The sequence below is a fragment of the Mobula birostris genome, chromosome 27 (assembly GCF_030028105.1).
Source record: "Mobula birostris isolate sMobBir1 chromosome 27, sMobBir1.hap1, whole genome shotgun sequence".
Lineage (NCBI taxonomy): Eukaryota > Metazoa > Chordata > Chondrichthyes > Myliobatiformes > Myliobatidae > Mobula > Mobula birostris.
The window spans coordinates 32,557,937-32,585,339 of record NC_092396.1 but is presented as its reverse complement, the minus strand read 5'-3'; the positions used below and the strand labels follow the sequence as shown (position 1 = coordinate 32,585,339).

The window sequence follows — 27,403 nt, the reverse complement described above, 5'->3', positions numbered from 1 at the left end:
TATTAATTTTAAATCATGAAAACATTAAAAATCACAGAAAGTGGAATACAATTAAAACACATAAATATATTTAAATCAACTGAAGAAAATAAAAAAAAATAATTATTGTCTTCTCCTTTGTAAGTTGCCATTCCCTCCTACTAAAATGAATGGATCATTTGGATTAACCTGTTGAAGGTTCAATGAAGTATAATTGATTGCTGATCATTTGAGTGAAAATGCAGAACTTTTACCTTCTCTTGGGAGTTCCGATTTCTTCCCAGTTACACAGATTAAAAAGCTTGAAGCTACCAGATTATACTTGAAATAATCAAACTTTTGAATTAAGAATTTAAATTGGTATCTGACTTGAGTTTCCACATTAATTGTTCTAAATATTAAAAATGCATTTAATTGAATTGGAGACGAGTTGATTGCAGTAGGTTGCTTTACCCCTGAAGTGTTGGAGTGACCCTATTACGCAGCTTGTCGAGTTAGATTTCCGATCAATTTAGACCACCTGGTTATGAAGAAGGTTTGTCAGGTAATGCTGAACATCAAGGCAAGATGGTTAGACTCTTTCTCATAGAGTATTGTAATCACCTTGAACTTCTATGAGGTGAACATTACTTGCCTCTTATCAGGCCATGCAGGAACATTGTCCAGGTTTTTCTTCATAACTGCAGAGATTTATTTTCACTTTAAACAGTAGCAACTCCTTTCGGGTTCTATTAACTAAAATGCAATGTGAACAACCTTTCCCATTGGAATTTCCCATGCTTGGGATACTCTGTGCTCCACAGTGTTTGCCAGGTTATCCACGAAGGGCTTAAGGATGCTGAGTACGTATTCACTGATAGCACTGAGTACATTACAATAATCATAAAAATAATCTGCATTCTCATCTTGAGCAAGTACTTCAAATGAGGACCACAAATCAGGTGCAGAACAGATATTTCTTCTTCCCAGTATAACCAAAGTGCAAACATAGTTATTCAAAGCTTTTTCTGAGTAATAATATTTCTACTAAAAGATTTTACTTAAGTCCTTAGTCTCTTCCAGAGCCTCTTGAAATTAATATTTGTTCCCAGAGCTGTGCAGCTTCCAGACCTCTATCTAATTGCTTCTAAAAATAATTGCATTTCAAATACTTCTTTGGAAGTTTATAATGGTTTTCCTTTTATGTTGGAGGAAGATGAAAAAGAATACATTCCGAAATGTCGAGCTGTTCACAAATCCTGCTGCACCTGGTTCTAGTTTGCACCAAATCCCATTAGGCCTGTGCTTACAGGCTTCCATTTGCTCCCAGTTATGTGATAGCTTTTCTTCGTTTCTGATTTCATCACCATCTCCAAATTCAAATGTTCCACCATTGGTCATTGTATCTTTAGCTGCAAAGACTTGGCTCTGGAATTCCCTCTCTAAAGCTTTCTCAACAGCTTTTTTTTGTCCTTTGCAATACTCATAAGGACCAAGAATTTTTTTCCTACCTGTTCTGATCTGGCTCAGTGTCCATTGGGTCATTTTGAATGAACAGTTCAAATACATTCAGGCTGCCACTGAGAAAGCAGGAATTGAAGAGGATGGAAGAAATGAGTCATTTTCCTCCATGTTAACCAATGGTTTAACATGGTACAAAGATTTATAATGATCCCGAACAGTTTGAAGAGAAGTTAGGTGTTACAACATAACTAGGTAAAAATAAATGGTGTTTGAACTGCATCTATGGAAGGGAGGTGGAAGGGGGAGCAGGGGTACCTATCCAGATAAACAATGAAATGTTGGGGCCTATCTGGATGGAAAACAAGGACAAGATGGGAAAGGCGACACAGGAGCAATCTCTACAGGAATCCCCTCAAAACAGTGTGAAAAAGCATGGCGGGAATTCATGAGAGCAGGGACCAGTTATGAGAGGTGGTTTTTAAAGTAGAATTTAAGGGTTGGTATTGATAATAACCTGTTCCATCTGCTGTTAAGATCAGACTAGATCCCTCCAAATAGCTGCTGGAATCAGGGTCAAGGTCAACAACTATAATACCCTTGTTGTCTAAATCTAGTGACTACTCTGGCCCATGCAGTACCTCTCAGATTTAGGTCAAGAGAGCCAGGGATTTCTTAGCCAGACCTTGCTAAGAAGGTAGTTTCTCCATCAGTTTGAAGTGATACAATCATTATCACCTCGAGGTAGCCAGGAACTGGATCCTGACTGGATTCTCTCAAAGACAGCCAGCTCCTGTAAGGATGCTTCTTGATGAAACAGATGGAAATCACAGTGACAAGAGAAAAAAATAATGTACAATAAAAGAATGCTCCTTGTACAACTGTTGAAAAAATATCTCTCATGACCCATGAAACCACCAAACCAAATACATTGATTAATGTTTGAACTATAATTAAAACATTTCTGTCTGTACAACAAAAAAACTTATATATAGGCTACCAGAATTGCAATTCACCCACAGGACATCTTATTAAAAAGACTCTGTACACAACAGCACTCATTCAAAATAAAATCTGTCAACATTGCAAGAAAATATGTTCACATACAGTACATCAAATATTTATGTAAATATTTTCTTTTTACAGGCCAGTATTACATAAAAATTAAAATCAGAATCAATGATTTATTTCAAACAAGAGGCACATTTTCAGATTGACAAGAGAAAACTACATAATCAACATATCTAGTAAATAAGATTATGTGAAGCTTCTCTCTGCTTTGGGTAATGAAGATATTCAGCCCCATATCTGACTCACAGTTAAGTGGTGGGACAAGCAGAAATACTAAGCACCTGAAATTTCACCCTTGACTAAAGGGAGTTGGGGTGGGGGGCTTTAAATGTTTGTCATAGTTCCTTTTAAGTTCCATTGCTGCCATTAAACCCATATGTTTGTAGTTGAGAAGCAATTCACTGATCACTCATGATTGTTAACTAGAAGGAATTTGCTCATGCTTTTTAAAATTATTAGGTTACTTCAGGAATACCAACAATTTTAATCCCGTGATCGATGAATTTTTTTAATATTTCTGGTTATTTTCCCCTATTAGTCATTATTTTTAAAATTTAATTTGACCATTTTTACTTGCACAAGGTTGAATGGTTGGACACATTCTTGACCACTTCTTAAATGTTAATCTGTAGATTCCTTTACAACGTAGAGGAAGATCATGACTGAACCTTGCTTGCTGTGCTGTGAGTTAGCAGCTCCACAAGCCCCCGTTACCTACCTGTGCTGTCAACGTCAGGTGATAGGGAGGAAAAGAAAGTAAATGCAGGTAGGGTATAGATCTAGCGTGAGGTCATTAAATTGGAGATGAACACTTGCATCAGCCAGCTACTGCGAAAGTTCACTGTTAACAACATGAAAGCACCCACAGTTCGTAGTGTGGAATTGTTTTCTTGTAATGCAGTTGACTTTCCCTTCAAGATGTTGGAGATGATGCAATATACAGTAGTTAAATAACAGGTAATAAAATGACTGATTGTGAATCAGAGAGAGGGGAAGGTAAGCTAAATAAACTGTTACTCTGTTGCCGTCGCCCCTATCAATCTAAGCTTGAAACCTCCAGTTGTCCTGCACGTCTCAGTTGTAGATCAAACAATCAACGGCACAGTAACGGCAAGTCAAACATACTGTCATCCAATTGTTTCTAAGCAGTCATTGACCCAACTATTGGACAGGATTGAGAACAGTACCCTCAGGCCCAACCACTGAGCACTGGTCAGGAACAGGAACAGAGGCCAATAAGGAGAGCACTAATCCTGCACCCAGCCACAAGACAATGATCAGAGTCATGGTCCCGTTGACCACCCCTCACCCCCCAACCCAAAGCACTGAACAGTGATCAGGAGTCCTGGCCTCTCCTCAGCCACTGGATTGCAATAGACAACAGAGAATTCAGCCCATCAGCCCAACCACGGGGCAGTGAATGGGAGAAACTACCCTGATGCAATCAGAACATAGATTAGGTGCTGCAATTCTGTTGCCAGAGGTGGGCAGCAGCTGCAAAAAACTACTTGCTTCAGATGAAAAGCATTACTAAAGGATTGTTATGGACGTCAATGCATAACATTTACACATAATTTTTGAGCCACAATTCTGCAACCACAGTATGAAAAAAACCCGGTGGTAACAGTGCTTATTATCCCAGTTAACTGGGGTCAGATGGGTGTTCGGATTAATACTATACTTTGTGAATCCACTAAAGAGCACAAAACCTCATTTTGTTTTTTTTTGTACAAAAGTAGCTTATTTTTTTTTTGAAGTAGCTACAAAGATCAGTAGTAAATGTGCAACCCTAAGTGACAATGTTCAGCCATCAGAATTTACTTGAGTATTCTGTACTGGAAATTGTTCTCTCTGTACAATGTTCCTGACAAGAGAGGAGAATTTAAATTGTAAGGGTGGTTGTTCTTCAGAGTTCGAAGTCTTGTAGGTGGAATTGTGAGATTTCTGATGGTGTACTACCATCAGTGGTAGATAAGACTTCCAAAAGGGGAAATCTATTTTTAGACTCTGATTGCTGCATTACCAGGTTACACTGATGACAGCATGATATCAACTTCAGTTCATTATTGTGCAGGAACCTCTAACATTTCCTACAAGTCTCTCAGTACAGAAAAAACTAAATGAAACATCGGTTTATCTGCTGTGGTTGCGCTGTTTGTGATGTTAAGCCAGTGCAGATGGGATCTAGCTGACTAGATAATACGCTGAGTGAACCCCCACACCCACAGTAGTGCAAAGGGATTTGCTTCCATCCAGCAGCTGATGGAGTTAGTTTGGAGGCAAAGGAATGCAATACAACAGGAAGGATCATTGTCATTGGCCAATCAGTCAGATACAAACAGGATACATCCAGTCCATGTACTGTACCAATGACACACACTGGACATTATTACAACTCATTTGAAAACTCACATTTTACCCTGACAATATTGCATAGGTTTGCCTTGACATAACCTGTTTCCTGCAGTTACCCAACGTCAGCAAAGTCATTCAGCTCATTGTGAAATTTCAATGTACAAAGACTGCCCATGTAGGTACTGAAGGGAGGAACCCTTTAGCACTTAGTGGTGAAACAAATAGTGCTATGTAAACCTCCGCAAAATATTCCTTGGTAAAACACCATCAGTTATAATTCACTCTCGCTTATGATGAGAGACTCACAGGCATTTTAAATAATTAATACAAGCTTTGGAAGAGTGGGAGTTGCCTGAATGTGGCATCAGAAAGCGAGGGAGGGATGGGCAGAAATCTCAGCCAACTTGACTAAAATTTGCTGAAGTTACTGTCAGATAGCTGGCAATCTATGGTATGCTTTTTGCAGCTGATACAAATGAAAATGAGGAACATTAATCACTGTTAATGTGCATATTAATGCATTATTTGTAATGAATGTACCATACCAGTAAACACATCTTTTAAAAATTGCTCCACATACTGATTAGTTAATGTGTTCTTAACTAAAATCCTTCAAATCTATTGGCAGAATAGGCAAACTAATGTCACCCCAGGCCAACACCCCTAACACTAAGGCCCATAGACTCCAGACTGTGAAAAAGTCAGTCATAGGAAGATATAGCAAGGAAACAGACCATTTGGCCCATCAAGTTTGCTCTATCAACCACACATTTACATTAATCCAATTTTTATTCTGCCCAAGTACTCATCAACCCTCTACTCAGACTCTAACCACTCATCTGCACAACAAGGGTAATTTGTAGTGACCAAGCTAGGAGAGTTAAGTCCCTGGAAAATACAGACAGCTACCCAAGGTTGGGTTTGAACCTGGGGCTCTGCTGATGCGAGGCCGTGACTCTCCTCCCTGCACCACATGTGCTGCCTTTGTCACCACTCTGTGCTCTTTTGTGGAATGAGATTTCCAGATGGACAAAGGAAAAGATTCAAGGATGTGTTTAAAACTTTCTTGATTAAGGGCAACATCCTGAGTCACTCTTGGGAGTACACATAGGTCCTGCGTAAGCGATCGAAGAAGAGCACTACCTCCTAAGCTCTCAATATCTCCAACCATCCAGCAATTCACTCCATTACCATTAGCTCCAGCTCAGTTCAGGAAGATTGTATCTGTAAACTACCCCACCTGTGGCTAGGTCTGCAGATGCCTGCAGAACTGGAGTGGAAACAAGTCATTCTTCGCCCTGAGGGACTTACTAAGATGACAGAGTGCAAATGACAAATGTAACTAGTAACATGAGGCAGGGTTTGACGCAGAGGGTGACCCTTCCATGATTGGCTCTGACCTTCTGCGGGGCTCCTGAGGGACAGACAGTGACAACGGAACTCTTTGCTGATGATGTCAAGCCACACACTTCTCAATGATGAATTGGAGGAAAACGCGGATGTAAATGAGGTCAGAACTATAGCGATCATAAGGGTTGCAGGGCTGAATGAGATAATAGAGATAGTGAGATCTAGGTTCATCTCTTGAATGGACTTGATCACGAGAATAAGAATTTTAAAGGACAGTACTGGAGATTATAAAGGCAAATCAGTCTCACCGTGCTTTCCAATGGAGTATCTTATTAACATAATTTTAAAATGTGATTAAAAGTGCATACATCACAATCTAATAGTTTTGCAGAATAGATGCCTAAAATTTTGAAGATATGTAGATTCAGGATCTAGAAAACTAACCATAGCAAATGAGTTTCAGAGTTGGTTAGGGACACATACAAGCAAACAGCAGTTTTGCTAAGAATCTGCCTTTGACTGAGTAAATCTAAAAGCAGGGACTTCAATAAGTCCAAGGCACAATTGCTCTCAACATTTTAGTCACTCCTCCAAAATCTCCCGCCCCATGGGAAGTAGTTTTGGACTCTGTCAGTCCTTGGGTTCTTCGGGACGTGAGGTGGGAAGGGGAGGATTGGCCAGATGTTTTGTTAAATTGTCAAAGTTAGTTAAGAGGCTAATGAGTTTCCTGACTTCAGTTACCACCCTCTGCCCCCTATTGCTGCACAGAAAACAAACATGGACGTATCACTTGATAGCGAAAGAAGGAAAGGAGGCAAACACAGCCATGTGGCCATAAACTATTCATGATCTCTCTGATCAATAACATTTCAGTGTACTTAGACCAGGGCAATGCATACAAACTCCATCCAATTATAAATCTTTGCCATAAATTTCTTCAGATATTTCCAACTTGGGTGGTAGATCCATGTGCACGGAGACCCCGATGCAGTGACAGATCATCCACAAAATCTGCTCCCCTTCTACGACACCACCAAGACCATTCTTGAGCATCTTAAATATTCACCCTACTTAGTAAAAATAACAACCAAGGTGTAAATGCTCTGAAGCAAAAGGGCAATTAGTGTTGAGGTGAATAGTGCCCTGTCTTGCAGCAATGCCATCAAATGTCATCTTCTGTTTGGTTGTGTACTCTTCTCACAGGTTCCAGCATTATCCACAGTGTGGGAAGCTGAGTAAAAATATTCACACTGTGATCCACAGGCATTTCAACAAAAATATAGTCAAATAAATTTCTCTTTGTTACGAGACGCAGAATTGACCCGTTTAGCTGAGGTGGGACCTGACGCTCAGACCAATCCCACTGCTCCAGGACTCAAGGCTTCCATTTCTCACCGTCTTATTTAATTCACCACACGTCGCATTTTTGCACTGGGTTCATTTGACTTCCTTCAGGACAGTTGAAATGTTTGGCAAAATCGACAGAGTTAGTCACTGCTCCAATGACCCTGTACATCGAAGGACTGTGGCTGTCCGTGATGAGCCCTATGTGGATGCTTTCCGGGGTCCGCAAGGAGCACCAAAGCTGTGGAGGCAAAAAAAAAAGCGTCGTGTTTCCTTCAGCACTTTTCAAGTCCCTAGAGGCTATGAGAGCACCAAAGACCTACCTCAGGATACTACGAAGACAGATTGGAGAACAAATTTCAAGAGACTTGGATCTTTGCTTATAACAGTGAAAATCTGCAGGACTGTGGATACACAAGGGTCTGGGACCCTCCGGATTGTTCTTCCAAACAGCCAGGATGAGTCCGAGCAGCTCCTTGGGTTTCCTTATGGCTACCAGGATGCATATTTCAGTCCTTTGATTTGTTTTAACTAATGGCTGGAAATTTTAGGGATGAGGAAAGGGACCAAGTGGTCAGAACTTTGCAGCATATCCCCAACACGAGTATCAGCAAGATGGAGGATCCTATACGTGCTGGAATGCGAAGGTGTCTACGCTCCCAGAACGCTGCCAAACCTCCAGCTATGCTTTGACACTACACTTTGGGCTCTCCAGTGAGCGAGTAGTGGAGCACATAGTTCAGGAACTTTTGATTGGGAACCCTTTCCAACAGACAGTCTCACGTTAGATTGGTGCAGAAACATTACTTCCTGTCATTTGACTTGAAGGATTTCTGCTTTTAGTTCTTATGCATACATAATGTCCGATTGAAAAGAAAGACATTCAGAAACATACGAAGTATTTGATATGGGTCTCACACGCCTCCACACTGAAGGACTGTACATGGGACAATGGGAGATGCTGATGAGAAAGGTGTCACTCAATCAAAAAGTAATTGAAGAAGCAAGGTGTTTAAATATTAAAGAACGAGTCCAGAAATCTAAGTGGAGATATCTGTGGAAAATGGGATTTAGATCCTGACTGAAAATCTAACTCTGTCTATATTTCTTCAAAACTTAAGCATACTTTCACTGGACGCAACTCACCTGGGCAAATCCCAGGAAGAAGAGCTGTCGATTAGTGAAGTCCAAGGCAGGCAGAATCATCTCTTCACCATTCTTTTTTACCCAGTTCTCATAGGCCTGAAAAGCAAATTTTTATATCAGCTTGTGAATTGACCTGATATAATGAGTTAATTCGAACAATCCGCATGGCATCTTATCTCAGAATCAGATTGAGGATCCGGTTTATTATCACTCACACATACACAACTCTCTCTAATTTGCTTTTGGAATAGCCACAATGGATTGGTTGAAAAGTTCTGTCTGAAGTTCTAATTTCAAAGTAAATTTATTATCCAAGTTTGTACATATAACCATACACTACCTTGGGATTAATTTTCTGACAGGCACTTACAGGGAAAAAAAAGAAATACAACAGAATTTTAGTAAAACTATACATAATATAGTTCCAGTCTCTCCAAATATAAAGTATTTGCCAGTTCTCTCAGCCACAGATCGTACAGATCGTACACAGAGCCCATTTTCATTTTTGGAAGTATATGGGGCCCTGTATTGGACTTTCTTACGGGGTGAGGACTGAGGTTTTTTGGTGCGGTGCATCTCTGCTGTGTATCTTTACTTTTGCCTTTACATTTATCTCCCTTTTGCTGCTCAATATTTAATTTGATTTTGTTATGGTTTTTGTGGATGTGCTGTATTTTTTTGTGTTTTTTTGTTTGTGATAAATAAAAATGAAAATAAATAATTAAAAACTATATAATAAACAAAGACTGACAAATAAACAGTGTACAAAGGGAGACAAACTGTAATACATGAGTCATTGAGAGTGAGCAACATACACAAGGTGATGGAGGAACTCAGCAAGCCAGGCAGCATCTACGGAGGGGAATAAACAGTTAATGTTTTGGGCTGAGACCATCAAGCAGGACTGGAAAGGAAGGGGGCAGAAGCCAGAATAAGGTGGGGGAGATGAAATGTACAAGCTGGCAGGCGATAGGTGAAACTAGGTGAAGGGAAAGGTGGTTGAGTGGGGTACGGGATGAATTCTGATGGTGGGAAGTGGTAGGTGGAAGAAGAATGAGTCTAATAGGGGAGGCCAGTAGACCATGGAAGAAAGGGTAGGAAGAAGAGGGGCACCAGAGGGAGGAGATACGCATGTGAGAACGAGAGAACGGGTGAGAGATAAACCAGAATGATGAATGGAAAAACAGAGAAGGGGAAAGAGGGGGAAAGAGGGAGAAAGTAAGTAGAATCAGTTCAGAGTAGTGGTGATTGAAGTTATCCACACCTGAAAAGATCCATGATGAATGCCATATTACAGAAGTTATGGGTATATATCAAATCTTCATCACTGAGAAACCAATCATCTGTTGGCCTTGAAGAACACAACAGAGCTTGAGCAGTGCTTTCAGCTCGTGGCAGTGTTGTGGAAGAGTTCAGTGAGGGTCTATGCCCAAGTTTGCTTCCCCCTGGAAACGTGCCTCAATAAGCTGATGAATGGTGCAACTCAGTCCAGCGAAGACTTCGATGGCATTCTTCAGTATAGGGTTAGCATTTGCACTATAAGTACATGGACGCTACCCCATCTGGACATTCAGCTATATCCGACACATTGAAACCTATGACCTAATGGCCCACAACCAAGCACTTCCCCAAAGCTTGGTCCATCTTAGTGGACTGCAGGTACTCACATGGTAAGCTGCTTTCAAACCACCATTATCAGCGATATTTTCATCCAGCGTTTGCTTGCCATTCACGTGCTCACCGTTGATTACATACTTATTGTACTGCTCAGCTATGCACTCGGTCTGATGTTTGAAGGCCGCGACTGAGGAGTTCTTCCACCAGGACCTCATGTTGCCGTTTTTGTCGTACTCTCTCCCTGCCAAAAGACACAAACAATTAGGATTAAAACATAGGAGCAGAATCAGGCCCTTTGGCCCATCGAGTCTACTCCATCATTTAATCATGGCTGATTTATTTTCCTTCTCAACCCCATTTATCCTTCCTTCTCCCTGTAACCTCTGACACCGTATAATCAAGAACCCATCAACTTCCACTTTAAATATACCCAAATGACTTGTTCTCCATGGCTGAGTATGGCAATGAATTCCTCAGGTTCCCCACCCTCTGGATAAAGAAATTTCTCCTCATCTCCATTCTAAACAGACATCCTTCTTTTCTGACGCTCCCGAGAGAGAAACAAGCATTACGATGAACTGCCAATGCCACTTGTGGTGAATAGATTTGACTAAGTGAATAAGGAGAAACTGTTGGAAACATTCAATTGGTCAGACTGTCCATAGAAAGGAAAACATGAACCTTGCTTCTCCCTCTGCAAACATTGCAGCATTGTGTGCAGCCGGTCAATATTCTCTCCACTACACATCTATAGAAGTTTGTTAAAGTTTTCAATGTCATGCCAAATCTAAAGAAATAGTGGCACTACTGTGCTTTCTTCATAACTCCAGGTCAGGTCCTCCAAAATAATAACAGTGAGGAATTTAAAGTTGCTGACCCTCTCCACCTCTGATGCTCCGATGAGGACTGGGTCATGGACCTCTGGTTTCCTCCTCCTGAAGTCAATAATCAACTCCTTGTTCTTCCTGACATTGAGTAGGAGATTGTTGCTGTGGCACCACTCAGCCATATTTTCAATCTCTTTCCTATATGCTGATTTATCACCACCTTTGGTTCGGCCCTTTGACAGTGGTATTGACAGCAAACTTGAACATGGCATTAGAGCTGTACTTAGCCACACAGTCATAAGTATAAAGCGAGTAGAGCAGGGGGCTAAGCACACAGCCTTGTGGTGCACCTGTGCTGATGGACATTGTGGAGGAGATGCTGTGCCAATTTGAACCGACTGGGGTTTCCAATTGAGGAAATCAAGGACCCACTTGCACAAGGAGGTATTGTTTTGCTGGTCAAAGTGACCATAGACGGCACTGAGGTCACATTGAAGCAAAGCCCTGTTATCGCCTATGTCACTTGATTTTACTTTGTAAGAGGTGATAGCGTTCAAGTTTAGCCACAGCACCTGGGAATGCTTCATTGATTCAGATTTAGTCTGGAATTGCCACTTCACCAGTTAGATGGCTTTTTGGAGATCGCACCTGAACCTCTTGTAACTTTCTTGGACACTGGACTTGTATCCCTCTAGCTGGGGCGAATTCTGAGTGATTTTGTGGGAACACACTTATCTATAACTGTTTTAATAAATTCCGTGACAATCATTCTGATCCACAGTTGAGTCTTTCAGCACGACCCAGTCCACTGACTCAAAGCCATCCATAGCTGTTTTGCTATCTCCCACGAACATCACTGGAGCTTTGTTCGTTAGGCTTTGCTTGTATCTGTGTATAGTAAAACTCCATTAATTCCCCAAGACATGTTTTGGCCTTTGACACAAGGTTACTCAAAATTGAGATCTATATACAATCTTTTAACATGCTTCTGTTAATTCCTCTTTAATGTAACCAAATTATTATACAGTTCTAAACTAGCAAATTGGGAGATATATTTTACAAAATAAAGGTTTTATCGATACACTGCTACTGAAGTCAGTATTTCTCCACAAGTTTAGAGGATTTTTAAAGTTAATGAGACTATTTGCTTCAAGCAGATTAGAATCAATCAGTGATTAGAAATTTCTTTAAAATAGGTTTTGCTTTAAACCTAAACAGAAAATGTGTCTTTCTTACTAGGTTTTATTAACAAAAGAAATCGGCACATATAAAATTGTGGAGATTGAAATGTGACAGACATTCTTAACAACTTCTAAATTCATTCTAAATCAAATAATGTGTTGTTTGTACACTTTATGCTATTTTGTTTTTTGATCTAGTGATGCTCAAATAATTTCAAGTTGAGAATGACTCAATTTTGTGCAGCATTTAAGTTTATTAATGAATATTCTTGTCATCTTATTATTCTGCTTATCTTTGTCATTTGGTTTAAAGCAAAATAGCAATATAGCAGTGATAGAGAACTTTTATATGAATCAGAAACAATGTTTATTTATTTATCGAGATTCTGGCCCTTTGAGCCACGCTGCCCAGCAATCCTGGCCGAACATGGGACAATTTACAACGCCCAATTAACCTACCAACTGGTACATCTTTGGGCTATGGCAGGAAACATGAGAACCCGGAGGAAACCCATGTGCTCACGGGTAGAACATAGAAACTCCTTACGGGCAGCAGCCTGGGGAATTGAACACAGGTCGCCTGTCCCGTAAAGCGTTGTGCTAACCACTAGGCTACTATGCCACCCAAATTTTTAATATATATACACAGCCCATATCAGAAACAAAGAAAGTAATTAGGAAACTATTGAAAATGAATGCAAAAATCTGTAAAATCAGAAGTTCAGAGTAAATCCGGAACAATTTTCTGCAATGTGCAGAAAGTCGCCTATGATTGCTGGCACCATCTTGCTATATGATAGGAGAAAGAATTAGTAAGTGTCAGGATTGATCTTATCGCTGACACAAAATTTCTGACCACATAGATCTTTCTTAACTGATATTTCTAATGTTCCAAAGTATAATCTCACACAATGCAAACATGTATAAAAACCTAATTGTTTAAAAATCATTTTACTAAAATGCCTCATTTTACTAAAGCTTGTCACGTGTCAGGAATTTTGAAACTGCCATTGCTTTATTATTGACACATGTACCGAGATACAGTGAAAAGCTTGCCTTGCATACTGAGTGTATAGATAAATCCAATACACAGTGCACTGAGGTAGCAGACTGCAGAATAAGGTGCAGTGCAGGTGATCAATAAGGTGCAAGATAATAACAACACGGATTGTGAGGCCAAGTGTTCATCTTACTGTACTATTTAGTAATCTTATAATAGCTTTATTGTCACCAAACAATTAGTACTAGAACGTACAATCATCACAGCGATATTTGATTCAGCGTTTCCCGCTCCCTGGATTACAAATCGAAAGTAAATATTAAAAATTTAAATTATAAATCATAGATAGAAAATAGAAAAATGGAAAGTAAGGTAGTGCAAAAAAACCAAGAGGCAAGTCCGGATATTTGTAGGGTACAGCCCAGATCCGGGTCAGGATCCGTTCAGCAGTCTTATCACAGTTGGAAAAAAGCTGTTCCCAAATCTGGCCGTATGAGTCTTCAAGCTCCTGAGCCTTCTCCCAATAATAGCTTAATCAATCACTTGTTTGATCGCATAATCCTTGATCACTTTTATATGGATTAGGAAACATAAGAAAAATGCTAAAACTTGTCAGTAGGTCTGTTGACAACTGTGGGTGGAAATGTGTTATTCAAGGTTGATACTGATTGGGATTTTTGCTGTTCGCAAAAGGCCTATGAAGTGATCAGTGAAGATTAAGATGACAGGGGACTAACAAGAAGTCAGCTCTGCCTGAGTGCTGGACAAATTCAGAGCCGAGAAGTCCCGTGAAGTGAATTAGAAGCATTTTCAGTATTTTAATGTTGTTTGAAGTTTTGTACAAATTCATGTAACTAAATCTGCTTAAATATGCCATTCTCTGTTCATTTCTCTGCCAACTGAAGCATCTGAATGAGTGAGACACTGACCGTCAGCTCAGCTTTACTGACTAATCTACGGCAGGTGGAAAACAATATTACAAATATTGAAATGGTGTTTGGACGATTTAAATGCCATTCCAGATAGACAGGAAAAGCAGGATGTCTGGACCGGAGGTGAGGGTCGGGCCAATTCCGCTTGTTCTTCTGCAATGTTAACTCCCCTCTCCATGGCGCCGAGGCTGTGAAGCTGCTCCAGCTGCTATGCACTTTGTGTCTGTGAGCTTTACGGTGATTTGCCCCGCTACCTGATGAACTGAGACCAAGGCTATGGGCCTACTCTGGTTGCTCTGGGTCTATAGACTCCATTTTGTTCTGAATGCTTTTTACATGATTTGTTTTGTTTTCTCTTTTCTATGTTTTGGGTGTTGGTCTTTTTTCAAAATTGGGTTCTTTTTAGTTTCTTGCTTTGTGGCTTCCTGTAGGCAGATAAATTCCAAGGTTGTATAATTTATACATTCTTTGATACTAAATGTATTTTGAATCCTTTGAAATGCTGGAAATCAGAAATAACTTTTACTTGCTGAGAGTTTCCAGCATTTCTGCTTTGAGGTGTGACAAATAAATATCATGAAGAGACAGCCATATTCAGTCCCAGTCCCTGCTGGGAGGCCAACAGACAATTCCCAGAAAAGGAAAATCGCGCAAGTGACCAATGCTTTGGAATGAACTAAGGCTGAGCTGGTTTCTTAAGGTGGCCCAATCAAGATTCACCTCCACGCTTAAGATTCAAAAATAACTTTGCTCTTCAATATAGGACAGGTAGTAAACAGAATTCACACTCTAGGGATTTTATAATGAAACTGGTGCAGTACTGAGTGAGTGCTGCACAGTCAGTTTTCACCTAAGGTGTTAAACTGAAACCACAATGGTCATCGCAAGTGGGTCTGAAAAAAAAACACACGATCTCATTCCGTAGATGGACAAACAAATTCTCCCTGATATTTATTCTCAACCAACTTAATTAAAATAGCAATTATTTCACTACTACATCGTAATTCCTTAGATCTTGCTGTGCAAAAATAATGTGCTTCCAGTTACACCAAATAAAACTTCACTGGTTTTAAATCAAGGTGAACTTGGATAATATTATTTCAATTGAATTTAGTTTATCTGACGTACACTTGAAACTCCTCTCCCCCCTCTCTCTTTCTCTCCCCACCCCCTCTCACGTAACCTGTGGATTCATGCATTCACCAGCAGGGGTCAGTGGATCACAGGCATTGAATTTGGGTGTTGAGTATCAGATCTACTTCAGATGTCTCCATGCCACAGTGAAGGCTTCCTGAAAGGGGAGCATCCACAACTCAGATGAGCTTGACAGGAGAGCTGGAAAGTAGGAAGAGCAGGCCATGCAGCCTCTCAAACTTGTTCCGCCATCCAATAAAATATTTTCTGAACCGCATTTGGATTTTCATTCCTCGGTTTCTCATCTGTAAATGAACCAGCTCCACATGAATTCATTGAGAAAGCGGGAAGGTATTCCAGATTTCTTCTAGTGAAATGAAATGCTTTCTGTCAACACCTCTGGATGATCCTGCCCTCGTCACCCCTAGATGGCTCCACCTGCCACCAGAAGACACAGTCTCTAACAATGTTAACAATTTCTTGAATCATCTTAAACACTCCATTTCCTACACTTGTGGGAATGGAGGTCCAGCCTGCACAGATCCTCATTACCTCACCTGATTAGAACCAGGATCACCGGTAAATCAAAGAAATTAGAGCCCAGGCTGCGCAGTGGTACTCTTGTGGTCTCCAATGACAAACACAAGAACACAGCAGACATATTGTAATTCCCCAGATCCAGCACCAATGCGAATTGCCTTCTGTCCTCCAAGAACATTTTAACTGTGAGATCCCAGCGATCCATAAACACATTAAATCCATCATACCTTGATCGTCAAATGCATGAGTTAGTTCATGTCCCATAATCACTCCGATTCCGCCAAAATTTAAAGACCTGTCGAGAGAGAAGAAACGGCTCTTGTTAGGCACTGGACAGAACATCTTTATCAGGCCATTGACTTTCTGCCCATCGGCTTCACGTGTTTTTACTGGTGATCAGGGCAAGGTCGGCTGCAACAAATGACAAGAAGCTAAATGAGTGGGGTCAACTGGAGAAATGTTGCTTAGAGTTTAAAACAAAACAGTATACTGTAAGAGGAAGGGTCAGGCAAGGGCAGGTGGATGGGGTGAGGAGCAGGCTGTTGAGGAGTGGGTGGGGATGCAAATCCATAGTCATGGAAAGAATAAACTAGAGCAAACACTAGGAATGGAAGCATGATTTCTAGACATAGCTACCACCCTTTGGAAGCAATGTGTAGGACCACACATCTAGGAAAAGCAACAGTCTTGACAAAACTCAGTCTAAGGTGGATGAACTGAAATCTTCAGCTTCTCTCAGTGGTTTTGGAACACCATACTGTGTATTTTTAACATGCCCTAAGGTTACCTCTAGGACATGTTCCTGACCAGAGAGGAAATCATTTTTCAAAGACCCAGATAACATTAGAAGAGGGAGAAATTACTTAAACATGAAGCCTATGTGGTTTCAGCCCCAGCTGGTTCCTTCCAAGTCTTATAAGTCATTTAGTAGCAAAGTTCCCACAGTTTCCTGCTTTGCTCGTTGCACCTCAGATTTGATTAGTGTCAAATTAATGGTCTACATTTACGGTGAGCTGTGACAATCACAAAAGAGCTTTCTTTTGTGTTCACACATTAATTGGCTGAGTACCAGATTTGATAAATCGACATAATGTGTACACCACCAAACTGCCTGAACACACCGTGTCTTCTGTTGCCGTTCCGTTCACTTTGATTCCTCTGAAGTAATCTGCTCTCTGCAAAAGTTCCTTAAAAAAAACACGTTGTGTGAAATTGAAGGGCTACATGCTGATTAGATCCCTTTTCACAACCACTTGGCTGAGCTCTGCTGCTGATTATTTATGTTCTGAAGTCTGGAGTCTTTGTTCCCCTGTGTCAGCTTGCCTACCCATACACCATTCTCCATAATGGATGTACTCTTCTCTCATACACATTCACTCTAGTGATCCTCTTCTACCTACGAGTCAACTCGGAGGCCAACTCTTTCTGCATCACATCACATGCAACCCTTCTCACAGATCCTATTTATATGGAACCATGTAAAGTTTAGGTTTGTAAGCAAGTAATTCTGCTCAGTAGGTCAGTGCTGGTGTTTATTCGTCGTGGCTATCCCTCGACGTCGAGGATGATGGTCTCCCTTCTGTTGATCTGCTTATGGGCTCTCAAGTGGCTTATGAGTCCAATCTTGGCTTTGAAAGTTCTTCCGCATTCAGGACAGGTAGTTCCAGATGGCAGATCCGGTTTTGGTTGTTGCTGCCTCTCTTTCCACTTTCTTCTAATTCTGCTGGCTTCGAAAGTTGCTGTTCCTTCTCGGATGTTGGCTTGCCAGAGTTTCCTGTCCTTGGCATTGGTTTCCCAATTGTTGATGTCGATGTTACATTTCTTCATGTTGGCTTTTAAGATGTCTTTGAATCTCTTCGGTTGTCCGCCTCTTTTATGCTTGCCTTCTTTAAACTAGGAGTAGATTTTTTCGGCAGACGTCTGTCCTTCATCCGAACAACATGACCACTCCATCTTAGTTGGTTCTCGATGACGTAGGCTTCAATGCTTTTTGTTTTTGCTTCATTTAGCACACTGACGTTGGTTCTTCTATCTTCCCAGCTGATATTTATTCTTCTATCTTCCCAGCTGGTGTTTATTATCTGAGTTTCTACTGACCAATGTATCTTTCTATTTATTTCTCTCTTCCCTCTCCCACCCCACTAACCCAGTGTTAACTAGGTTCCCTTGACAAGGTTGCAATGTCATTTCCTAAACTCCGCTGGTTTCCCACCTCGCTCTATGTGAAAAGTTTCTTCATAGAATTATTATTAACAATATTATATGACAAGTTGATCCCATCCTATGTATTAAACCACCTTCTCCAGCAAATCCAACCTTAAATTTCTGATGACCTCTATCAGATGTACTATTTTTCAGAGCAAAGAGAGCTTTAGTTGCAAAGCTTTCTTTGTCACCCACTTCAACAGCCAATTTCAATGCTCAATCTGACATCCCATCTTTAAGTCCCTCTGCAACCCATCGTTTGGATAGTTTGAAGCACAATGTCGAATTGAGGAATAGCACCAAGAACAGAACCCGGATGACGAAACGACAGTTACACTGATGATGAAGGTTGCATCCTCATCCCCCTGCTCTGTATACACTCACAAATGTGTAGGCAGCTCCAGCTCTAACTTTGCAGACGATACAACCACAGTGGGGCCACATCACAAATACTGATGGACTGGAATCCTTCTGGTCAACATAGCACCTGTGTATCTTCTGGATAGATCGAAAAACCATATATTTCACTTCTTTGATGTATTTTACATTTGCTTTTCATCTTGGTTGCAGTTCTGGAACTGTTGGTGCCTGTGATTGGCAGTTTGGAGATTGCTTGGGTGTTTCAGCACTCTGCAGACTCAGAAGATTCCAGGAGGCAGAGGCAGAGGCAGCGAGCATGGCCAGGCTGTGGGATGGGTCCCGAGCCAATGTTTGACTCCATTTTGCTGACTGAAGCTTCCATTGTTCGCCATTTAAAGTGATGAGGGAGATTGAAACATCGAGGCGAATGCGGAGGTTTGGAGAACATTTAAAACATCGAGGCGAATGCGGAGATTTGCAGAGCGTTTGGGTGTTTCAGCGACCTGCAGTCTGCAAGAGGATTCCGAGAGGCAGAGGCGGTGTGCGCAAACTTCATGGTGAGAAGGCTGCAAGTCGGGGCGTGAGCTGATGTTCAACTCCATTTCGCCAATTAAGGTGACAAGAAAGATTGAAACATCGAGGCGAATGTGGAGGGTGAGCGCTGGCTGCCTGCCTTTTGATTGTTGGGGACCTCAGGTCACAGAGAGGACACAGCCTGCTGTTGTGCCCAGAGAATGTTGCCCAAGTTTTCTGAGTTTTGCATTTGGACTTGGACTGTAGACTTTATTTTCAGTTTCATAGTTTTTTATATTCTGTGTTTTTCGCCCAATCTTTCTCATATTTTTGTGCGCAGGGATGGGGATTTGGGGGGCAATGTGCCTGTTCAATTTCTATTTGTTATTTTGTGTGGGGGCGGGAGGTGAGCTTTGGGGTTGATGATCATGCTGCTGTTCTCTTTCTCTCTTGGTTTCGCGGCTATCCAGAGAAGAAGAATTTCAGAGTTGTACACTTTGATAATAAACAAACCTTTGAACCTTTAAGTACAGGAAGGTGACAGAGAGATTAGTGACACAGTGTCATGACAACAACCTTTTCTTCAATGTCACAAAACAAAATCGCTGTTCATTGACTTCAGGAAGTGGGGTGGGACGACAGTGTACATCTTCCTGTCTACATCAATGGTGCTGAGGTTGACAGGTTTGAGAGCTACAAATTGAACTGCATCAATTGCCTGCCCTGGTCCAAAAATGGCCAAGAAAGTATACAGTGTCTGTATTTCCTCAGAGGCTACAATATTCCACATGACATTCTTTACCCTCGCCAATTTTTCTTGTTGCATCGTAGAAAGTGTAATGCTTTGCAACTCCCAACACATTAAGCTAATTAAAAGGAAGAGACGGGGAGTCTGGAATGCAAGTATAGCTTCTGATTGCATGTCAGTATTGTATGTTCTGCTGATATTGCTTACAGTGCACTCTTTAGACTCTGGACAAACCTTTCTGCCAAGCTATTTGTAGCTGGGTGTACGGTGTAGATGTAATATATCTCATTCCATTCATTTTTAGGAATGACTGAAACTGTTCTGCTCAAACTGTGGTCCATTGTCACGGACTAAGTGTTCTGGAACACTAGTCCTTGAGAAGAGGAATCTCAACACAACAACAGTGTGGGATAACTTCTGGCCACATTGTAGCTGCATCCACTGCTACAAAGAAATCTGTGTCCGTGAATGGTCCGACAATATCCACATGAATCCTCTGCCAGCGTATTGCAGGCCATGCCCAGGAATGGAGAGGCACTGCTCTTGGCACCCCACATCATGCAATGGCAGTGGATGACCAGCATGTAGTTCCAGCAACACTTCAGCTCTCAGTCTGGATGGTGTAACAACTCTTAATTCCCACATCAGGCGACCTCTATCAAGGGCAAGCTCATCCTGGTGCTGGTAAAAATGGGGGAACTGGGATTTCTGCTGCACATTCCAGTCCTTTTTGGTTGCCATGTAGACCTGAAACGATGTGGGGTCTTTGCTGGTTTCCCTTTGGATCATCTCAGCTGTAATTGTGAGACTTCCAATTTGTGTTAGGGAGAATACATTAAGAGGAGTGTCCTCTTTTGTAAAATTTTCAGGGGTTTCCTTTTCCAAGAGTAATCAGGACAACCCATCAGCATTTCCCTCATTAGTTGTCCTCAAGTTCGATCTTCTAATTGTGTCCTCCAAGAAACGGAGCCCATCTCTGCATTTGTGCTGCTGCTGTTAGTGGAGCGCCCCTCTGTGGATTGAAAACATGGCTGATGATCAGTAATGAGGATCAACTCTGTCCCATACAGGCACTGGTTGAAACAGTTTACACCCCAAACCAAACTCAAGGCCTCTGTCAATCTGTGTGTACTTTTTCTCTGCAGCAGTAAGGGAATGTGATGCAAAGTTTATGGGGCATTCACTTCCATAACTCATAACATGTGATATGACGGCACGCATACCACAAGGTGAGGTCTCACAGGCAAGCTTCACTGAGTGAAATGGATCATAATATGTCAGTACTGTGTCTGACGTCACCATTTCCTTTACCTTCGTAAAAGCCACCTCACACTGTTTAGTGAATTGCCGTTTCTTCCCAATTGTAATAATGAGTTCAAGGAATGGATCACAGTAGGCAGATTTGTCAGGAACCTGTTGTAGTAATTGATAATTCCTAAAACAAGGACCACAGTTGTGGCCCTTTGGTCTTGGGGCATCCACCACTGCTTGAATTTTCTCAGGACATTGGGCAATCCATGTGTGTCAAAATTGCGACCACTGTCAGTGATGCTTGGTTTAACGAACTTACCCTTGCTATGTCATGCTCTGAGCCTAAAATCTTCTAATCTTTTTAATACTGTCCTTAGATTTGAGATGTTGCTTGTCATCCTTACCAGTAACAATGATGTCAACCAGGTAGCAATGAGTGCCTGGACAGCCTGGCAGAACCTGGCCCATAGCTTTCTGCCAGAGTACAATTGCTACTCCAAAAATGAGCCTATTATAGCAATAAAGCCCTTTGTGAGTGTTTATGGCGAGAAACACTTTTCATTCTTCTTCCAATTCTACTTATAGGTAGGCCTCAGCTAAGTACAATTTGCTGAAGTTTTTTCCTCCAGAAAGGTTTGCAAAGATGTTCTCTATCGTGGGCAGAGGCCATCGATCTACTTTCAGATCTAGGTTGCCATAGAACCTGACAGACCCATCCTTCTTGGCTACGGGGATCACTGACGTTGTCCATGGGCTCCACTCAACCAAAAGGAATTCCTTCAGCCTCCATCCGAGCTAGCTCACTGGCTGCTTTATCATGGGTGGTATAAGGAACTGGATGACTTTGCAAAACTTGGGTGTGGCATTTTCATCTAACACTATTTTACCCTTGATATGTCTGAGTTTTTCCAAAGCTATCCTTGAACACTGCTGTGGTATCATCCAGTACCTTTCTTGTTTAGCTTTCAGTTGACTCTATTGCAGGGAATGCGGCATGCAAGTGGTGGATGGATCTCCAATCAAGTTGCATTTGTCTCAGCCAATCAATGTCTCCACAATGCTGGCCCTCATAGAAGCCCAGTATGGTTTGCTGGTTGTCGTATTTCACTGTTAAGAATGTCATTCCCACAGGAATGAACTTTTCTCCAGTGTAAGTTCTTAGGTGGATACCTGCAGGCTTCAGTTCAGTTTCTTTGAAATGCCATTCAAACTCACTTCCTGGAATGACTGAAACAGTTGAGCCAGTGACCAATTCCATTTTAATTAATTTGCTGTTCACTTCCGGTGTAAGCCACATTGCTTGTCTATTATTAGTTTTCACATTGTAAATCGCAGGGCTAGCCAGTCCCGTGTCACTCTCATCATTGTCAGAATTTTCATTAACAATATGCAGATTAGTGCTCTTTTTGAAACTACAATTTAACTTTTTATCTTTTTCTCTTTCCTGTCCAATCCATTTAATTTGTCTGTCTGATACGCTCTTTATATGTGTCCTACTTGGTCGCATTTTCTGTAATTTTTGCCTTTAAATCTGCATTGGTCTGGTGTATGTGAGCCCCTGTCACAATAATAACACGATTTGTTTGTCCAGGCCACTTCCAGTTTGGACATTGTGATTTTGTTCATGCTCACTATCATTCCTAACTGCAACTCAAATGCCTTTCTGTCTGCTGTTTCCATTGATACAGCTATTTTAACTACTCTTTTAAATGCGAGCTGTGCTTCAGTTAGGAGCCAGTTTTGAATGTTATAATATTAAGGCTAGATAAAGTGGATATGGAGAGGGTATTTCTAATAGTGGGAGAGTCTAGGGCCAGAGGAGATAGCTTCAGAAAAGAAGGACATCCTTTTAGAACAGATATGAGAATATCTTTAACCAGAAGGTGTGGATCTGTGGAATTCATTGGCACAGGCAGCAGTAGAGGCCAATGCATTTAAAGTAGAGGTAGATAGGTACTCAATTAGTAATGGTATCAAATGTTATAGAGAAAAAGCAGAAGAATGGGATCGAGGGAAAACAAATCAGCCATGAGTGAATGGCAAAGTAGACTTGATAGCCCAGATGGGCTAATTCTGCTCCTGTGTCTTATGCTCTTATGAATTACATCCTGGCAATTGATTGAGAACCCCTTTCCAGAAGTACATGGCTTAATTTGTAACCCATTCCGTTAGCAACAACACCATAAAACCCTTCCCTATTTCTTTGTTACAGCACCTTAAAGTCCCAGTTCAACTGGTTTAGATCAGCACATTTGCAAATTGTAGGGGTAAGCATTGTCTATCGAATCATAGTTTATGGGACCTCCATCAATAATCTACCTTGTCCGCTCATACTTCTTATCTACTAGTTGGTCTTGCTAAACACACAGTCAGTTCCGACATGCACGCTAACAGCATCAAACTCTACCCAACCACAATCTAATTTTATTGCTCCACTGCCTCTGCATTGGCAACATACTTGTCCAGCTCAAGTTGAAGCAGGTGGGGCCCATTTGGCAGTGATAGCAGGGTTGATGGGGGAGCATAGTCTGGACTCCTACCTGCTCTGCTATTCAATAAAATCATGGCTGTTGTCCTGCACACACCCCATATCTATTGAGTCCCATAAGTAGATGGGTCATGCTTAGGGACCGGGTCTGACAGCAAGGAGCACCCAATGTTTGGATGATTTAAGTGCTGGGTCAGGGTGTCGGGGCCAGAGGTGACGGATGGGCTGGTTCAGCTTGCTGTTCTATGAGGTTTACTCGTCTCTGCGCTGAACTGAGGCTGTGGTCTGCACTCACTTTCATAAACTTCAGTTGAGTGCCATTTGCTTAGTTTTATTGTTTGCACAATTTGTTTTTTTTCTCTCCCTCTGAGTGCTCGACGGTCTTCTTTTGTTTGAATGGGTTCTATTGGGCTTCCTTATTTTGTGGCTGCCTGTAATGAGACGAATCTCAAGGTTGTATAATGCAAACATACTTTGATAATAAATGTACTTTGAAACTCTACTGCAGGTATTCTCCCATCAACACTTTCACTTTTCATGACAATGCTCACTAGGTGGAGTGGATTTCCAATTTTAAGGCTGTTACCTCTGTTTTCAAACCTTTTGTTTATGGACTGCGAGGAACAGATATTAACCAATGACTGACTCTGAGAACTGGCACAGATTCAATGGGTTGAATGGACACCACCAATATCATTATATTTTCCCTTATTTCAAGCAGAAAAAATCCGTGTGTGTGTGTGTGTGTGTGTCTCTGTGAGTGTGCACGTGTGTTTTGTGTGTGCATGTGTGTGTGTGTGTGTGTGTGTGTGTGTGCGCGCGTGTGTGAGTGTGCGCGTGTGTTTTGTGTGTGTGTGTGAGTTGGTGTTGTGTCTGTCTCTGTGCAGCCGAGGTTGTGATTGTGCACGGATGGATCCTCACTCACTTTAACTCAGTTCTCGTTATTGTTCACACTTACTTGGGGAAATCCTGAGAAAAGTATGGAGCCTGGAGAATGCCTGCCGGGAACACGATCACGTTCTTTGTTGGGGAGTAGTAGGCATTGACGGTGGGAGGGGTCATACTCCACCTTGGGGAAGAGAGTCAGAGTTAGTCTCAGAAACTCGGCATGACAGCACAGAGAAGGCCGAAAGCGTTGGTCGGGAGTTCAGGCAGGCAACGAGGGAGCAAGGTTGGGCACAGCGTCTGGGGTACCTACAGTGCTGACATTCACCACATGGAGGAGCTGCTGGTCAGGTGAACAGCAACAGGCAGCAGCCGAGAGCTCCAGGACCTCCCAGAGCCCTTAACAACAGTTCAACTCCCCTCCATGGACAGACCACCGTGACTTCAGCAACAAGCCACTGAAACCTCTGGCCCTTCCACCTAGCAAACCTCTTCACACTTCAGGCATGAGGCTCTTCTGATTTGTCCTGGCTGATCAATACTCAGGTTCAGTTCTGCTTTGGGCCTTGCCACTGAGGTATTTTGTGGCTATGCTCATGTAGAGGCGATGCTAGCTGGTCACAGGTTTAGTGGCCTTTTCAGATGCTATCTGATTTCTGAGCCCAAGTCTTCTGGTTTGATCCATTATACTGGAAACAGATAACGAGCTTTGGATTTGCATTGTCACTTGGCGTCTATCAAGTCTACCCGTTTAAGTATGGAAATGAACCCTGATTATACTACCAGCATACACAACACACAGGAGGGGTCTTGGACCTGAAACGTCGACTGCTTACTCATTTCCATAGGGGATAGCCAGTGGATAGCCAGCGCCTCTTCCCCAGGGCACCACTGCTCAATACAAGAGGACATGGCTTTAAGGTAAGGGGTGGGAAGTTCAAGGGGGATATTAGAGGAAGGTTTTTCACTCAGAGAGTGGTTGGTGCGTGGAATACACTGCCTGAGTCAGTGGAGGATGCAGGTACACTAGTGAAGTTTAAGAGACTACTAGACAGGTATATGGAGGATTTTAAGGTGGGGGGGGGGTATATGGGAGGCAGGGTTTGAGGGTCAGCACAACAATGTGGGCCAAAGGGCCTGTACTGTGCTGTACCATTCTATGTTCTATGTTCTATAGGTGCCGAGTTTCACCAGCATTTTGTGTGTGTTGCTCAAGAGTACCAGCATCTGCAGAACCTTTTGCGTCTCTGATTATATCGGGCAAGTTTGATCTCACTTCCTCTGAAGTGACCCAGAATGATCTGGGACAGTGAGAGGGGTGGAATGGGGTTTGGGTGAGGGCGGAAAGGAGCAGAGTCAAGGGCTGTCCGTGTCCAGGGCCTCTTCAACTCACTTGCCCGGAAATGCATCCCTGATCCGCAGCACTAAGTGTCCTATCTAGTCCTATCCTCTGTGCTTTACTGCTTCGGAAGTTCCAGTCCATTAAAGTCAATGGGAATTAACGCTGGAGAACCATCACAGCTGGCAAAGATGCCACAAAACACGTCTAGTCTTATGAACCAGGCATGGACTTTCAGGCAAGTTACAGCTCTCATCATCCGCCTGTCGGTCCACTGCTCACATGGGGATAGTCTGATTCCTAAATGGACATTGAGCCCTTGGACACTACCTGACTTTTTTTTAATATATAGTATTTTTGTTTTTTGCACGACTTTTAATCTGTTCAATATTAGTATACTGTTGAGCAGTAGAGCTACTAGGACTTGATGTTGCAATCCCTACGGTAAGTCTATTTACTATTATTATTACTATTTTATTTTGTTTTTTTCCTTCTATACTATGTATTGCATTGAACTGCTGCTAAGTTAATAAATTTCAGGTCACATGCCGGTGATAGTAAACCTGATTCTGATTCTGATTCTGATTCTGATTCATGACTGGCTGGCTCACCAGCAGCTCCTACTGGCTAGCGCAGCCGCATTAGATGAGGCTAGAACTAGCACTAGGAGGTCAGCACTGGGGGACACAGCAGTTCGAGGCAATCACTTTCTGACCAGTCGGACAAGCGAGAGCAAGGCAGCTGGGAACACCCGATGTCTGACCACGGGGAAACGCCGAGTCCTGCCACAGGCACCATTGCTTGCAGGAGGGCGAGATACTCACTGGCCCTTGTTGGGAGGTTTCCGCAGCTGATCGGCCATGACTCGCGTGGAGAAGTTGTAGAACTGCAGCACGTTTTGGAAATAGAAGTCAGGAACCACTTTATACTGGGTGAAAACAAACAATGGTCTTTCAGCAAACAGACATCACTCAACTAACCACAAATGAAAGCCAAATCCACAAACCACCCTCAGAGCAGAAAAATGCTGTAGAAATAAACTTGTGGATACATGGCCGCATGCTAGAGCTCCCACTGAGAATATCCTGCAAGGGGCACTAGAAAACCCTGGCTATTCAGCCCCTCAATAACACCCTATCCCTCAATCAATTCAAGCATAGTCCGTACCACTACAGACTATCCTTCGCATGATACTGGAAACAAGCCCAGGGTGGTCACAAAGCTCCACCCAGGTCTACAGCCTGCGGGTTTTCCTCTTACTTTTTGTGCGAAGGAGGGGTTGGGGGCGTTTGGGGTTTGTGAGTTTTTGTTTCTTTTCCTTTCCGTGCAGGGTAGGGGATTAACGTCTTTCTTGTAATTACTTGTCTGGTTTTCTGTATTCCATGGCTATCTGGAGAAGACAAATTTGAGTTGTATGCTGCATACTTAATTTGGTAATAAAACAAACCTTTGAACCTTTATCGTCTGTGGTGGATGAAAGGATATTAGCCTGAGAGAGGTGTAACAGGGAGAAACACCTTTATCGTGACCTGACTGAACTGTTAGAATGAGCAGAGAAGCAGATTATTGGGAGCTTTCAAAGAGAATTGGATAACAACACCTGGAGGACTGTGGGAGTGGGACTGATTTACACAAAGACCTGCCCTTTATTGATGAATCAGTAGACGTTTCTATGAAATATGTTTGGCCTGATGTGGC

General features: G+C 42.1%; 1 protein-coding gene across 5 annotated transcripts in view; it reads right to left on the bottom strand.

The window, feature by feature from the left end:
* Window positions 1–2,354: 2,354 nt before the first annotated feature.
* The window catches only part of LOC140188698 (endothelin-converting enzyme 1-like), a 214,600-nt gene continuing 189,551 nt past the window's right edge, over window positions 2,355–27,403 (bottom strand). For all 5 annotated transcript variants that reach the window (XM_072245232.1, XM_072245231.1, XM_072245230.1 and 2 more), the window contains 6 exons: window positions 26,530–26,633; window positions 24,440–24,550; window positions 16,144–16,211; window positions 10,353–10,543; window positions 8,686–8,781; window positions 2,355–7,780 (listed from right to left, as the gene is read on the bottom strand). In XM_072245232.1, the coding sequence (XP_072101333.1) occupies window positions 7,604–7,780; window positions 8,686–8,781; window positions 10,353–10,543; window positions 16,144–16,211; window positions 24,440–24,550; window positions 26,530–26,633 (747 nt within the window). In that variant the 3' untranslated portion in view covers window positions 2,355–7,603. The remainder of the gene's footprint in view (window positions 7,781–8,685; window positions 8,782–10,352; window positions 10,544–16,143; window positions 16,212–24,439; window positions 24,551–26,529; window positions 26,634–27,403) is intronic.